Here is a 13423-nt window from a genome sequence, read left to right as displayed (position 1 = left end):
TCCTCAACTTGGCATCCTGTACATGATTCTGAACATTCCGATTCTTTTGAGTATCTAGTACTGACCAGTTTAAATTCCTAATTAATTATATTTAATTTGAAGCAATACTTTCTTTCTCTCCTCCTTAACATTTTCATTAGGCTGTATTGTTAGAATAAATCTTTGAATTAGATCTTGGATTACAAAGTGGAATTATTAGCCTGTTTCTGCAGCCTCCAGCAGAGAAGTTTAGAGATAGGGCTACAACAGGGCCCAAATTCTCCAACCTGCACTCCTTACAAATGAAATTCCCTCACTGAAAGTGTCACATCGCCCCTCGTATATCATGGGATGAGAAAATCAAGCTCTGATTAGTGCAGTCCATTTGACAGTATGGACCACCGAGCCATTGTTATTGAAGCTATGAATTGCAGGGCGGGGGGAGGATCCATAACCACCGTTGTGTGAAGTCCTATTCATTACCCCACTTCACCAAAAAAAAAGGCACTGTCCTCAGTGGCTGTGCAACGCCCTATCCTGCCTGCTCCCAAAAAGCAGAGATGGCTCTCAGATATAGAGAAGAAACAGAACCAGATTTAGGAAGGAATAAAGTAAATTTATTATTTTTAATCAAAATTGGGTACATTGTGAAACTGCATTCTGATGCCCCCACCCTATAATTAGGAAATGAGAAGAACCCTGCCTGCAGAATCCAGTGGCAAGGCTAAGAGGAATACTGCAGCTTTTGTCAGTCTTTACAGGCCTTTGCAACCTGACTAGTCAATAAGGCAAACATCAATGCAAAAATGGACCAGGTTCATACAGCACAGACTGTCTTCACTCAGCTTTACAATTTAAGTTGACCACAGTGATGTAAACTGTACAAATACCTTCTAGATTGAACAGTTAAAAAGCATCTAGTTTAAAAGTGGGAAACTCCACTAACTTAAAAAAAAGTTACAAGAATTATGATTAATTTTAATCAGGAAAAATAATGTTTCAACACAGTACTGTTGATTAACTAGAAAAGGAATTATGTGAGCTGAATTATATCAGCGATGACAGTCAATAATTTGCTTCAGTGATTGTGTCATTTTAACAGAATTCAGCTGCCATTTAAAGTGTCAGTCAGCAACACCAAGTCAGTGCTGGTCAGGTCATCGGCATCCATAGTATATTATACAAAGTCACAGAACTGGAACCATCCCCCCAAAAAAGTTGATCATAATTCTTTAAGAGGTACAGATATGGAGACCAGACTCACTTTTTAAAGTCAGATTCAGAATCTATTTGTTTGCTGGATTTTTGGATTTATCAAGGGACAAGATCCAGCTCTTTACATTTGTAGGCATTAGGACCTGGAGAAAACTTACAAACTGCATGATCCATCTTCAGGAGGTAGGAAATAATTCCAGCATCTATACTCATAGGCTCTGTGGGGGAGGGGGTTACCTGACTCCCGCTGTAACTTTAGTGGAGTCCTCCAGATAAATGACATAAATAGATGGAAATGGCAATTGTTGCTGTTTCTTTCGGGATTCCTCTGGGCTGCCACAGAAGTTACAGCAAGAACCCCCACCGAATTTCAGAGCCCGGTCTTACTCCCATAACCTGCTTTGCGGCAGTGCCGAAAGTGGCACAGCAGCCAGTGCTACATTATTGCAGTAGAAATCGCTTCATATTTTGCATAACCAGTATGAAAATCACCCAACTACGCAAGAGTCATAAAATCCTTTCTCCAATATATAAAATTGCTCGGGAACAGTGAAACTGGTTTAGCCATCCTATCAGATGTTGCATTTAAGAGATGGTAAATGGATGGCATGGCATATTTGCATCATGATTTTGGCACATCGGCTGATAACAGGAGCACCAAGCATTGCAAACTGGGTTTAAAAAAAGGGAGAAAGAAATGACTTCAGCCAGGTACAGTTTAATAATATTAAATTTTCTCCAGCTAAAAGATCCCAAAGAACACCCCTAGATCTATACCCTCCACCGCACCCCCCCCCCCCCAAGAAAAGTAAATGGGCGTAGAGTACATGGTTTCTGTTATTCGTGGGAGTCATCCCAGAAAAGAAACTTTCTTCTCTTCAATGTTTAAAGGGTCAGCTGCCAAGTTTAGTATTTTTTTTTAATTAGTGAACATTGCCAGCAGGACTTTATGTTAGGGATCCTCTCCTCTGGCACTACTGAGAAACTGGAGAATGAAATGGAATGCAACAGGGCCTGGTCTTTGGGATAAGGTGCATTGTCAGGGTGACAGAAACCAAAACCGGCACTGGCATGGCTACATAGTATATCCACTAGTCTCTATGCCTACTAGTAAATTCAGTATATTTAAATTTTTGTCCTGAAATTCTGCAGGGGTTCTCCCACGTTCCTGCCTGCCTGCCTGCCAGAATCCGCCTCCCCCCCCCAGAGTTACAGCAGGAGATCAGGAAAAGCCTCATGGAATCTCAGAGCCTAACTATTTATGTAACAGCAGTTATAGAAACAGAACAACATCCTTCACTTAAGTCGATCTCAACTTCATTTTGAATTACAACTTAGAAAATTCAGAGCGCACAATGGCACAGCCATCATGGATGACTTTCAACATTAATCTCTCAAGACAGTGGAAGGTGACCACTCGTAACCCACCCAGATCTCAACACCAGTTACAAAAGGAAATGTTCCAGGAAGGTACAGCGTCTCCACCACTAATGAGAAATGAAGACCTGGGTGGACCCAGACTTCTGATCCATGTGAAATATGCACAAGAGAAACCAAAACCATAAGTATCAATACAGGAGATGTACATTCAAGCTACATTGTGCTACATTTAGACTTTGGCCAGCCCAGCCACCAAATCTGAAAAACTGGTGATTAGGTTATCAACTAGGTAACCAAAACATTTTAAACTTGCAGTGGTTGGTTTAAGTCTCGCTCTCTGCATTGGTCATCACTATTCGTACAGATGCGGCAGCTAACCTTAAAGTTGGGTAACCATGGCTACCAAACCAATAGCAGCATACCAGTGATGGCAGCCACAGGTAAAACAATATTACAGGAGTGGTAATGCCTGCGCCCAGGTCGTGCTGTAACAATGGGAACTTTAAAGCCAAGGAAAGGTTTGCACAATAAACTCGGTCACTGCAGGCGAAGTACATTAAAGTTCTGTTCTCCAGGTCCATGGTCCACTGCCTTACACTGAAATGAAGACTGAAGGAATAATCAAAACCCAGTTTAGAAACAAGCCCCAGTGACAATACATAATTATATATAAAAACTGTTATTCTAAACAATGCACGGGCAACATCATTTTTCCATGCAGGAATGATGAGTGATAAGAAGGCTCTGTTTATCTAAATATTGCACAGAAAGTAAAGAATCACATAATCATGGGAAAATTATCACATTATCAGCAACTACAAAACATAAAGAACCTCTAGCTATAGTAGTCATGAGTTCATCGGTCTCCATGTGAGCAGTTTGTTAAGACAATTCCGTGATAGGAAGCCACGTTTTGGGATTCCCTTGTGCAAATAAGAAGGCATCATGCTGCATAAAGCATCTGTTTTCCACATGAAACAAGTTTTTGCTTTAGTGTTTTTCTCCCTCAAGTCAGTTTGGCAGACAGAGTGGGTAATATTTAAGCCATAGGCTTGGACTGGGATTCCATTTCTGCAGCTCGTTTGAGCGCAACATCCACCAGCAGCTGAAATCCACTGAAATCTTGATTGAGGTCTGGAGGAGTGGGTGGAGGAGTGTTAAATAGTCCACTCTGGGGGGCTGGGTTTGACCCCACAGGAACAGCATCTTTGGAGCATCCAGGATTGGTATCCACTAAGCCTGCACTTGACAATGGATCCATTTCAGACATTCCCTCTATACTGGCAGGTGGACAGTAGTGTAAAGGCACATCATTCGGTGTGGAGACAGTAGTGTGGCATATAACCGAAGGCCTTGGCAGGAATGTTCCTGCAGAAGAGGTGCTACATGGAGAGGTCTCCCCATTTTCTGGGCAGGAGCTTGTGGATCCAAATGATCTTTCATCGAGGTCTGGAACATAACTGTTTGAAGTCATGGAGGTCTGTAGCGAGGTGTGCTCTGCACTCTTGCTCCCTCGGCGAGAGATGGTAAAATTATTCGGGTCCTTGCCATCCTTTCTCAGCATGTCTGGCAGCAGTCTGCGGCGTGCGTTAATAAACCAGTTACAGACCTGGAATTCAGCAGGAAAGAGGACAATCAGCATGTGTACATCTTTTTATTAGATGATTTTAACTCAACTGGAAGAAGTTCTGCCAAAAGTGCTATCAACAAACCCACCTGAACTCTAATCTATCCAATATCATGAAAACAATACAAACAAATAAACTCAACATAAATATTACATGGATGAATATCAGAAAGCCGATCTTTCTAAATATAATCAAGTCCAGCCACTTCCTTGAAAACAGAATAATTCTGCAATTCCCCACTCGCATGAGTCAGAGAATTGGGTCATGTGTTGTAACCCTATCTCCAACCCTCATTCAACTAGAACATGGCTTCCCCCACCCACCCGAGGAGTGGCAATTAATCTTTAACCCATTTAGAAAACAATACAGCTAAAATACAATCGAAATCAAATTTAGCCACCCAACTGATGCCACATTTATAATGTAGCACAGCTGTTCAAAGCAGTCCCACCTACGGTACTAGTTCTACAAGATAAACAAGACCTGCCCCAGGTGCTATTTTTGCTCCCTGCCACAGGCTGCCAGTTCCAAACAACTGCCACAGGATACCATAGGCCACACTAAAATCTCAGCCTAATGGTTTCATAAGTAGTGATTTCACATTTCTTGCTTGTACAAATCCCCTTGACATCAGGAAGGTTCACAGCTAGAAACCTGAGGCCACGACTGCAATTTTAAGCAAGTGCAAATATGAACTGGTTGGAGCAATTGCCCTTCACCTCTGTGACCTGACCAGCAGAATGACGGTCTCCTCATCTTGAATAGTTACAACAGTCCTTTCTGAATTGAATTTGGATAGCAGGTGTGGGAAATAGAAAAATTCCACGTTTATGTAGTAGGGACTAAAAGACACATTGTTGATACAGGGTAGATGGAGCTTTAGTCTGTAACTGGATGTGCTATACTTGACCCAGGAGTACTTGATGCTGACAAGGCATCTAAAATATGAAGAGTTCCATTCCCCAGTACTAAAACTCTTCAAAAAAAATGTTTTACATTTCAATAGTAACTTTCAATGGGGAATTGGATATTTATTTGAAAAGGAAAAAATAATGCAAGGTTGTGGAGAAAGAGTGGGACTAATTAAATAGCTCTTTCAAAGATCTGGCACAGGCATGATGGGCCAAATAGCTTCTTTCTGTGTTGTTCGATTCTATAGCCCAAACACATATTTTAGCAAGCAAACACAGAATTTTCAAAGATCCCCAGCTACACATTACATCACTCTGTGTGTGTAAGCATTGTCTTTTGAAGCTTTTTCAAATAAGTTTCTGAAAACAATTGCTTGCTCTCATCGGTACCAGTCAGGTGCATTCTGAAGAGTTTAGAAACATGCAGGACGCTTTATGAGAATGCTTGGATTGAGGTCACTCTGTACTCATCACTCAAACAGTTTTATATAAAACATGTGAAGCTGGTCTTGATCTAAAGTGTACTATATACTCTACTGTAAATTGGGAGGTCCAAATTGCCCAGAATCTGACCTCCACATGCAACATAATCCATCTGAATTACAGACCCTACATCACTGTACTGTCAACCAGACTCACCTTAGGGAATGGTTTCACGCAGGCATCAATTCAAACAGCTATTAAAAACACGCAGTTCATTGGAAGTTTTAATAATCCATATTCACCACTTAAACACCAAGTTTCAGTATAACAGAAGTACAGAAAACATTTTTGTTTGCAGTCTTTGATAGTTTCAGCTTTTAAAAATCACACTCCTTTTCCTGAGGCTCCTCTCATTAGGCACTTTTACACTGGTACTTCGGGGAGGGGAGGCTTAGTAACAGCAGTGCTCAAGCAGAGACATGTGACCTTCAAGGGTCAACTTCCCCTCTTTGCTGAATTAGTATGCTTGGCCTAATTAGAAGACCAAAAGAATGAGGCTTTTGTTTTCCACACCCTATTCTTACGACCCTGGAAAAGTAGGATGCGTTAATTTATTTATAGTATGGTCTGCAGTCAGTAACTGCAGTACATAGCACTGCTGCCAGACTGAGAGCATAGTATCGATGTAAAAGTGCCTATAGATAATGCACACTACCCTATACAATTTCAGTCAGCAACACCCCTTCAGTTGAATTTCAACACTGCATTTCATGCATCACAAATAAACCTGATTGAACCCTCAAAATGCAATCAATGTCTGCAAAGTTCTCGATCCAGCCGCACCACTACAGCATTTTGTTTGCCCACCAAGTAGTTCAAATGCTTTTCTGTACAGAGCTTGAGGGTCATGATTATAACACAATGTGGAGCCATGATGTTCTAATGCTTCCTCTGGCTGTGTGTGACTGAAGCTAGCATTTCCACCACAATATTCAACCAACTTTTAAGTAACACAGAGTACTGCCCATACCAGATGAAAAATAATTGATTTCATGTATCAGGAGTGTTTTTTTCACCCCCCTTGTATATACCTCAAAATAGATCATGGATTATCTAGAAGAATGTACACTTGGGAGAGGCTTCCCTGTTCACTCAATGGGAAAAGTATCATCCAGTGTGGAACTGATCACTACAGATCAGGATTGTCCAAGATTTCAATCATTCTCTTTGTGGAGGACACGAATAGTAAATTAAATGTTGAAAGGTGTCTAAGAAACGGACTCCAGTACAACAATGAAACTAAAAGTCATTTTTCAGTTATTTAAAAAAATCAGGTTAACTGATTTTTTTAAATAACTGAAAATGACTTTTAGTTTCATTGTTACTCACAGGTGGTGGTAAAGACAGAGTAAAAATGCTTATATTTTGTGATAAACCCATTTTCAGCTGTATTGATAAGACTGCACCAGATTACCACTCTTAAATACATCCAGGAATGTCGCTGGGTCAAAATCCTGGAAGTTCCTCCCTGACAACACTGTGGGAGTACCTTCATCACACAGACTGCAGCAGTTCCAAGAAGGTAGCTCACCACCTCCTTCTCAACGGCAATTAGGGATGGGTAATAAATGCTGGCCTTGCCAACGACACACACATCGCATGAATGAATATAAAAAAAAACAATGCCCTTTACCAGATCATTTTTTATTTCAACATCTCTTGACATGCATTTGTTAGAAAACATACTTCAATTCTCTTCTTCTTGGGCAGTACCTCTGAGTCAAGGATGTCTTGATTCCACACTAAAAAGGAGTTCTCAGGTGACTGAAGAGTCCAATGTGGGAACTATAGTCTCTTGTCACAGGTGGGGAAGGCGGTGCCTGGAGGAACGGGTGAGTGGGGTGCCCGGGTTGCCACGCACTCCTTCTGCTGTTGACGTTTGGCTTCAGTTTGCTCTTGACGAAGAGACTCGAGGTGTTCAGCATCTTCCCAGATGCTTTTCCTCCACTTTGGGGGCGGTCTTGGGCCAGGGATTCCCAGGTGTTGGTGGGGATGTTTCACCTTTTCAAGGAGGCTTTGAGGGTGTCCTTGAAGCATTTCCTCTGCCCACCTGGGCCTCGCGTGCTGTGTCAGAGTTCCGAGTAGGGTGCTTGTTTTGGGGAGTCTTGTGTCAGGCATGCAGATGATGTGACCCATCCAGCGGAGCTGATCGAACATATACAGTGCTTCGATGCTGGGGATGTTGGCCTGAGCGATAACACTGATGATGGTGCGCCTATCCTGCCAATGGATTTGCAGGAACTTGCGGAGGCAACGTTGGTGGTGCTTCTCCAGTGTTTGGAGGTGCCTGCTGTACATAGTCCATATCTGTGAGTCATATAGAGGACAACGGCCTCTGCCAACCTGCCCCCATCACACAGCACTGCCCCCCGGTTATCAAAATCCACGACGTGGCCTTGGACAACCTGGACCATTTTCCATTACCTTGGGAGCCAACTGTCCAGAAGGGCAGACATCGACGACGAGGTCCAACACCGCCTACAGTATGCCAGTGCAGTCTTCGGTCACCTGAGGAAGTGTGTTTGAAGACCAGGACCTCAAACCCGGCATCATGCTCATGGTCCACAGAGCAGTATGATACCCACCCTCCTATATGGCTCAGAGACATGGACTGCAATTCTACTGAGTTCACAAAAGAAACTAATTTCATTGTTACAAGACTTCTCCCATTCACTATCACAAAGTAGTTTTATTATGGTATATAATGAGAATACTTCACAACAAACTACCATATACAAGCAAAATTGATGTAAACCACGCAAACAAAAGTGTGCGTGATGTCCGACTGGTTGATGAGCTGTTTGTATATTGTATCACACCATTAGACAGACTACTTCTTTTATATACAATTAAAATTCATCAATTTCACTGCATCATTTCTTGGTAATTATTTTAGTATTCCCAGCAGATGGCCATGGTTGTTGGAGACCAATCGCTGCTGGAGTTCCTCACGGCAGTATCCTTGGCTCAATCACCTTCAGTTACATCATCAAGGACCTAAACCCTTTTGTCATAGGGTAAGGAGTAGGCTTGCTCACTGAGGACTCTGCAGTGTTCAGCTCCATTCACAACTCCTTGGACAATGCATCAGCCCATGGCAACCTACACCAGGACCTGGACAATCTCTAGACTTTGGCTGACAATAGGTCAGGCAACATTTAAGTCCCAAGGAACAACCATCTCCAAGAACATGAACATACCTCCCCATGATTTTCAACGGCACCATCATTGCTGATTTCCCTCATCAACAACATTTATGAAGAGTGGAAAAGTCATCATTGACCAGATGTTAACTGAATGAGTCAGATCAACATTATGGCAGGGAAGGCACTGGGCACTTGGTGTCTCACCTTCTGACCGCTCAATGCCCCTCCAACATCTACAAGGCTCAAGTCAGAAGTGTGATAGAATGATACAATACTCATGACTCACCTGAGTGCAGTTGCAACAACACTTAAGAAACTCAACATCATCCAGGAAAAATAGTCTGCTTAATTGGCACTGGATTCAGCAACCACTTGTTCCATCATTGACGCACTATGACTGCAGCAACTTACAATCCTTAATTTGACTGCACCTTTCAGTGCAGCCTCCTCTACCATCAAGGAGCACAAGAGCAGCAACATCATAGGATCATGATCTGCAAGCTCCCCTTCACGTCACTAACCAAGTTGGCTTGGACATATACCAACAATGCTCATTATTGTCACTGGGTCAAAATCCTAGAATTTCTTAGCTAGCACCATGGGCTCAGTGGTTCAAGGATAAGGCACACCACCACATTTTCAGGGCAACTAGGGACGGGCAATACATGTGACCTTGTCCACAGTGGCTACATCATGATATCCAATTTGTAAAGAAGCAACTGGCACAATCAATTAATTCCCCTCCCCCGCCACCTAGTTGTGGGGCCTCTATGTGTTTATTAAGTGGGTGAACAAGCGTTTTTGCAATTTAAAACAAGTTTCATAGCCTCCCTGGACCAGTGTGTAGTGTGATTAGCTGAGCAGTCGAGCATGAGACAATAGGTAACTATTCTCAGTATCAGCAGACAATGAAGTGACATTGCAGAACACAAGATCGTCTAAAACGCTCAAATACATTTAAAGTCCAAGAGAATAATAAAACAAAGACTGATTGCAAGTTTCAGGGAGAAGGGTAAATTTGATCTGCACCACTAAATTCGAGAAGTGCTCAAACGTATACTGACCCCCTCAGCCCCCTGCCTGGGTTTGTCAACACACAGGCCACTGCTGCAGTTCCACAATCACTACCAGCTGACATCAACAATTTATAGAATTCCAGCATTGGGTGGACATAAAAATCGGATTTTGTTGCCAACTGTTCATTGTCAATAGCTGTGATGGGCATAAAACATCACATTTATATATAACGTATGTGTTGATGGTGAATTTATATTGTCTTAAGTTTTGGTTGAAGCATTTTGTGGTCGTACAACCACCAGCGACTTTCTGCAGCTTGTCCTGAAGTGCTTTGGCTTACTCACCTGCAGTACAGATAGCTGTGCCTGCCTCGACAGTTGTGTTTTCTCCTGTTCAGACGGATATGCCTTATAGCGATGCTCGTACAGCCAGTCCCGCAGGATCCCCACAGACTCCTTGGGCAGGTTCCCCCGCCTCCGCCGCTTCCCTGAATGAGAGAGGTCGAGAGGTACCTCCAGACTCTCGTCCTCCTCAGTCTCGCTGCCACACATCGGCTCCATCGCTGCGAATGAGCAAGAGGTGTTAAAATGACACGCTGGTATGAATGGAGAAATCAGATCAATAGGGACCGGCCTTGCAGCACTGCCCCGGCACGTATACCCTTAACACATTCATTGCCTCGCTGTCAGCTTCCTGTCTACACTCGCAAGGTCCTCAGCTCCAGCATTTTTAATCCTGGATGTTCTACGGCTCATTTTCAAATACAGTATATTAAATATTAATTTTTAAAAACATGTTTATCCAATTTGAAGAAATTTTGCCCTATTTGAAGAGATTTGATCCCAGTGAATGTCCCATTTGAAGAGATTTTATCCCAGTGAATGTCCCATTTGTTAAGATTTTATCCCAGTGAATTTCCTCTAGAAAGTTATTTTGATTTAGCTCCACTTGGTCTGGACCCTACTACTTAACAAGGGGAGGGATCTGATCACGGATCTAGTGGGGTTGTTCAGTGCTTTTAATTTGGGAAAATACAAGTTTTGGAAACGAGAACAAATTATACAATTCACTGAGCGCATTTAAAAGAAACTTCCAACAAGCTTAAATTGTTCATGATCGAGAGGCGGTAATGTTTCAAGCATAAGCCGTCCCTCGCTGTCCTGAAACTACCTCATTAACCTCTCAGACTTTTCAATCAACCAGACAGTTCTCAGACAAATCCGCTACAACTCGGCCCCTGTTCAGGGAAACCTCTGGTTGGCTGAATTTGAATTTATGAACCCGATCGGACTGTCAGTTTGTAAAGTGATACCTGCTCTTTTCCAGCACTTACAGCAGCCATTATCTGCTTGACCCAGAACAAAAGAACAGAAATCACCCAAAATAACTCAAGTGCTTCTCCACTCCGTTTAAGCATCGAGTCCCAAAAGAAAGGGAACCAAATTGTAAAGCAAGATTAGTGCTGTAGTCTCTCATATTCTGCCTGGAAAATCAAACATTATGTTCTCGCCAAACACGTGCTGCTAACTTCTTGTGTTCCATTAAATGGGAACCTGTATTCAAATTATTTAAGGAACAGCCATCCTGACTTGGGAGGCTGTCCTCGTTAAGAATCTCAGGTTGCGGTCGTGATAAACGATTAAAAGTCGAGTTAAAATACTTCAAAAGTAACTGAGTTTGATTCCTCAAACACAGATAAAAAAGAGAAAAATATATTTTCTAGAATCTATATCAACAGGATCTGAAAACACTTCACGTTAGCCAGCACCTTGTAAGATTACAATTTCGCTAATATATAAAAATAATAAAGTACTATTGAACCAGACGGTAAAGATAGTGCTCACTGGGACCTGTCACAAACATTCTCTTACTTGGCTTTAGTTCAAGGGAAGGAGGGGGAAGGGAGGAAGAACTTTACATTCCACCATATTCCAACACAGGGAAAACATCCTCCAGAAACCAAGCCACAAAACTAGCGCGGTGTACCAGATCCTACAGGATTCGGAACATTCTACAAAATGGTAACTCTATACTTGTCGGTGTCGAGTCCTTTGAAATTCCAAGTACGCCGACTTTAATTGAGCAAATAGACTGGAAAACACAAAAGTACGTTCTGCACGGCTGGGTGTTTAATAAGTGGAGGTTTTGCGGACCAACAGGAAATAACCGTCCCTGTAAATCATTCCACACATTCCGCCCACATAAATGGGGAGTTTTTAAAGTTTGTCTTTTTTTAAGTCATCGGGTGGTTCAAAACAACATTACATCAATGAGTGTGGATGACTTCACTCTGCCTTTCAAATCAATAGGAAACCCCCCAAAGCTCGAAGCGCATGGGATCCATTGTCACTTTCCACAAACTTTTTAAACGAGGCAAACCAGCTGGAGATGGGAAAGTACAATTAAACTTTCCCATTTAAATCCCGTCGTGAGAAACTTCAACTCGATCTTAAAATGTTTGTGCAAAGAAACGCGAGCTTTGTCACAGAAAAACTTTTTCCACGAGGTGAGAGCCCAAACAAAGCCTTTAAACACTCAGCACCCTCCTCTTTCCAAAAGGCACTTTTCCTATTTCCCCTCAGCAGTCGATCGATCTCCACAGCCCCTCTCCAACTTCATTGACAAAAAAAGATTAAAAATATAATGCTAAATTAAACCCCCCAAAAAACCCAGACAGAAGACGCAGAGTTCAATAAGGCCACTGAACACGATTTGACAACGTGCCAGCAGCATGGAGGGAGCAGCATTACTTCCACCTACCTTTCTTAGCTTTCATCCTGCTCCAGAAATGTGTCTCCAGGCACTCCAGCGAGATCCACAGAGGAGGGGAGGGGTGGGGAGGAGAGGAGGAAACGACCAACAAATCAAAACGAGCTTTTCGAATATGTTTTCAGATTTTGTTTTAAACGAAGAAGCGAGTCTGGAAGAGGAAAGTTTAAAAAAATATAAATGCCAACTTCTTGTGACTGCGCGACGGCAATGTTGTGAGCGGACGGCGGGTGCTGCCTACCCGCTCTGCCCAACGTGTTGCTCGCTGGAGGATTCAAACAAAAGGTAAACACATCACTGCTACCTGGCGCTCGGAACTAGTCGGGTCGGATCGGATCGGATCGTTTCACTTACTGCCTCCTCAGGAGCTGACAGCTCTCTCTGACAGCTGCTGCCTCAGTCCTGGATCCGCCCCCAAACCACGGGGGGAAAAGGAAAAAAATTCCCTCTCTGACATCAGCACAAACCCATTCAAAAAAGTTTACTATTTGCATACAGCAAGGGACTCCAATCCAGATTTGTTTTAGTATTTTTTTAACGTTTTTTATACATATATAAGAAATTTGAGACTAAGTCTTTGGTCGTTTCTGGAGCTCGTTAGAAGTAAATCAAATGAAACTGTTTATAATTGAAGTGGTTGTTGTTTCTTTGTGCTCTGCTGGTTAATATCCGGTGAAAGCAATGTGGCGAGACGCTTTGATGACGGTTGGCAGACCTCCCCCATGGAGCAGTGAAAAGAGATCAGTTTTTTTTTTACTTTTATTTTAAGCTGCTGGGTTAAACATTAAACTTTGCAGCACCGCCAATATTCCATGGTAAAGCAGATATTTTTTTAATTATAACATAATTGTTTTTTAAGTTTATAGACTATATTTTTGCTTCACTTCCGCACTCG

At 42.4% G+C, this 13423-nt stretch overlaps 1 protein-coding gene across 3 annotated transcripts; it reads right to left on the bottom strand.

Moving 5' to 3' along the window:
- Positions 1-584: 584 nt before the first annotated feature.
- Positions 585-13158, bottom strand: tgif1 (TGFB-induced factor homeobox 1). Of its 3 annotated transcripts, none has more exons than XM_070893101.1 (4): positions 12770-13158; positions 12520-12679; positions 10104-10321; positions 585-4183 (listed from the first exon to the last, which is right to left on the bottom strand). In XM_070893101.1, exons 2-4 carry the CDS (start codon positions 12533-12535, stop codon positions 3614-3616), a joined length of 804 nt encoding a protein of 267 aa, XP_070749202.1. In that variant the 5' UTR covers positions 12536-12679; positions 12770-13158; the 3' UTR covers positions 585-3613. The 3 variants fall into 3 exon arrangements, with proteins under 3 accessions (XP_070749202.1, XP_070749211.1, XP_070749218.1); XM_070893110.1 differs by having other exon boundaries at positions 12833-13158; XM_070893117.1 differs by having other exon boundaries at positions 12883-13158.
- Positions 13159-13423: the final 265 nt, after the last annotated feature.

The sequence above is a fragment of the Pristiophorus japonicus genome, chromosome 1 (genome assembly GCF_044704955.1).
Source record: "Pristiophorus japonicus isolate sPriJap1 chromosome 1, sPriJap1.hap1, whole genome shotgun sequence".
In the NCBI taxonomy this organism is placed as follows: domain Eukaryota; kingdom Metazoa; phylum Chordata; class Chondrichthyes; family Pristiophoridae; genus Pristiophorus; species Pristiophorus japonicus.
Note: the sequence above shows the minus strand (reverse complement) of the source record. Positions and strands in the feature narration are given on the sequence as shown.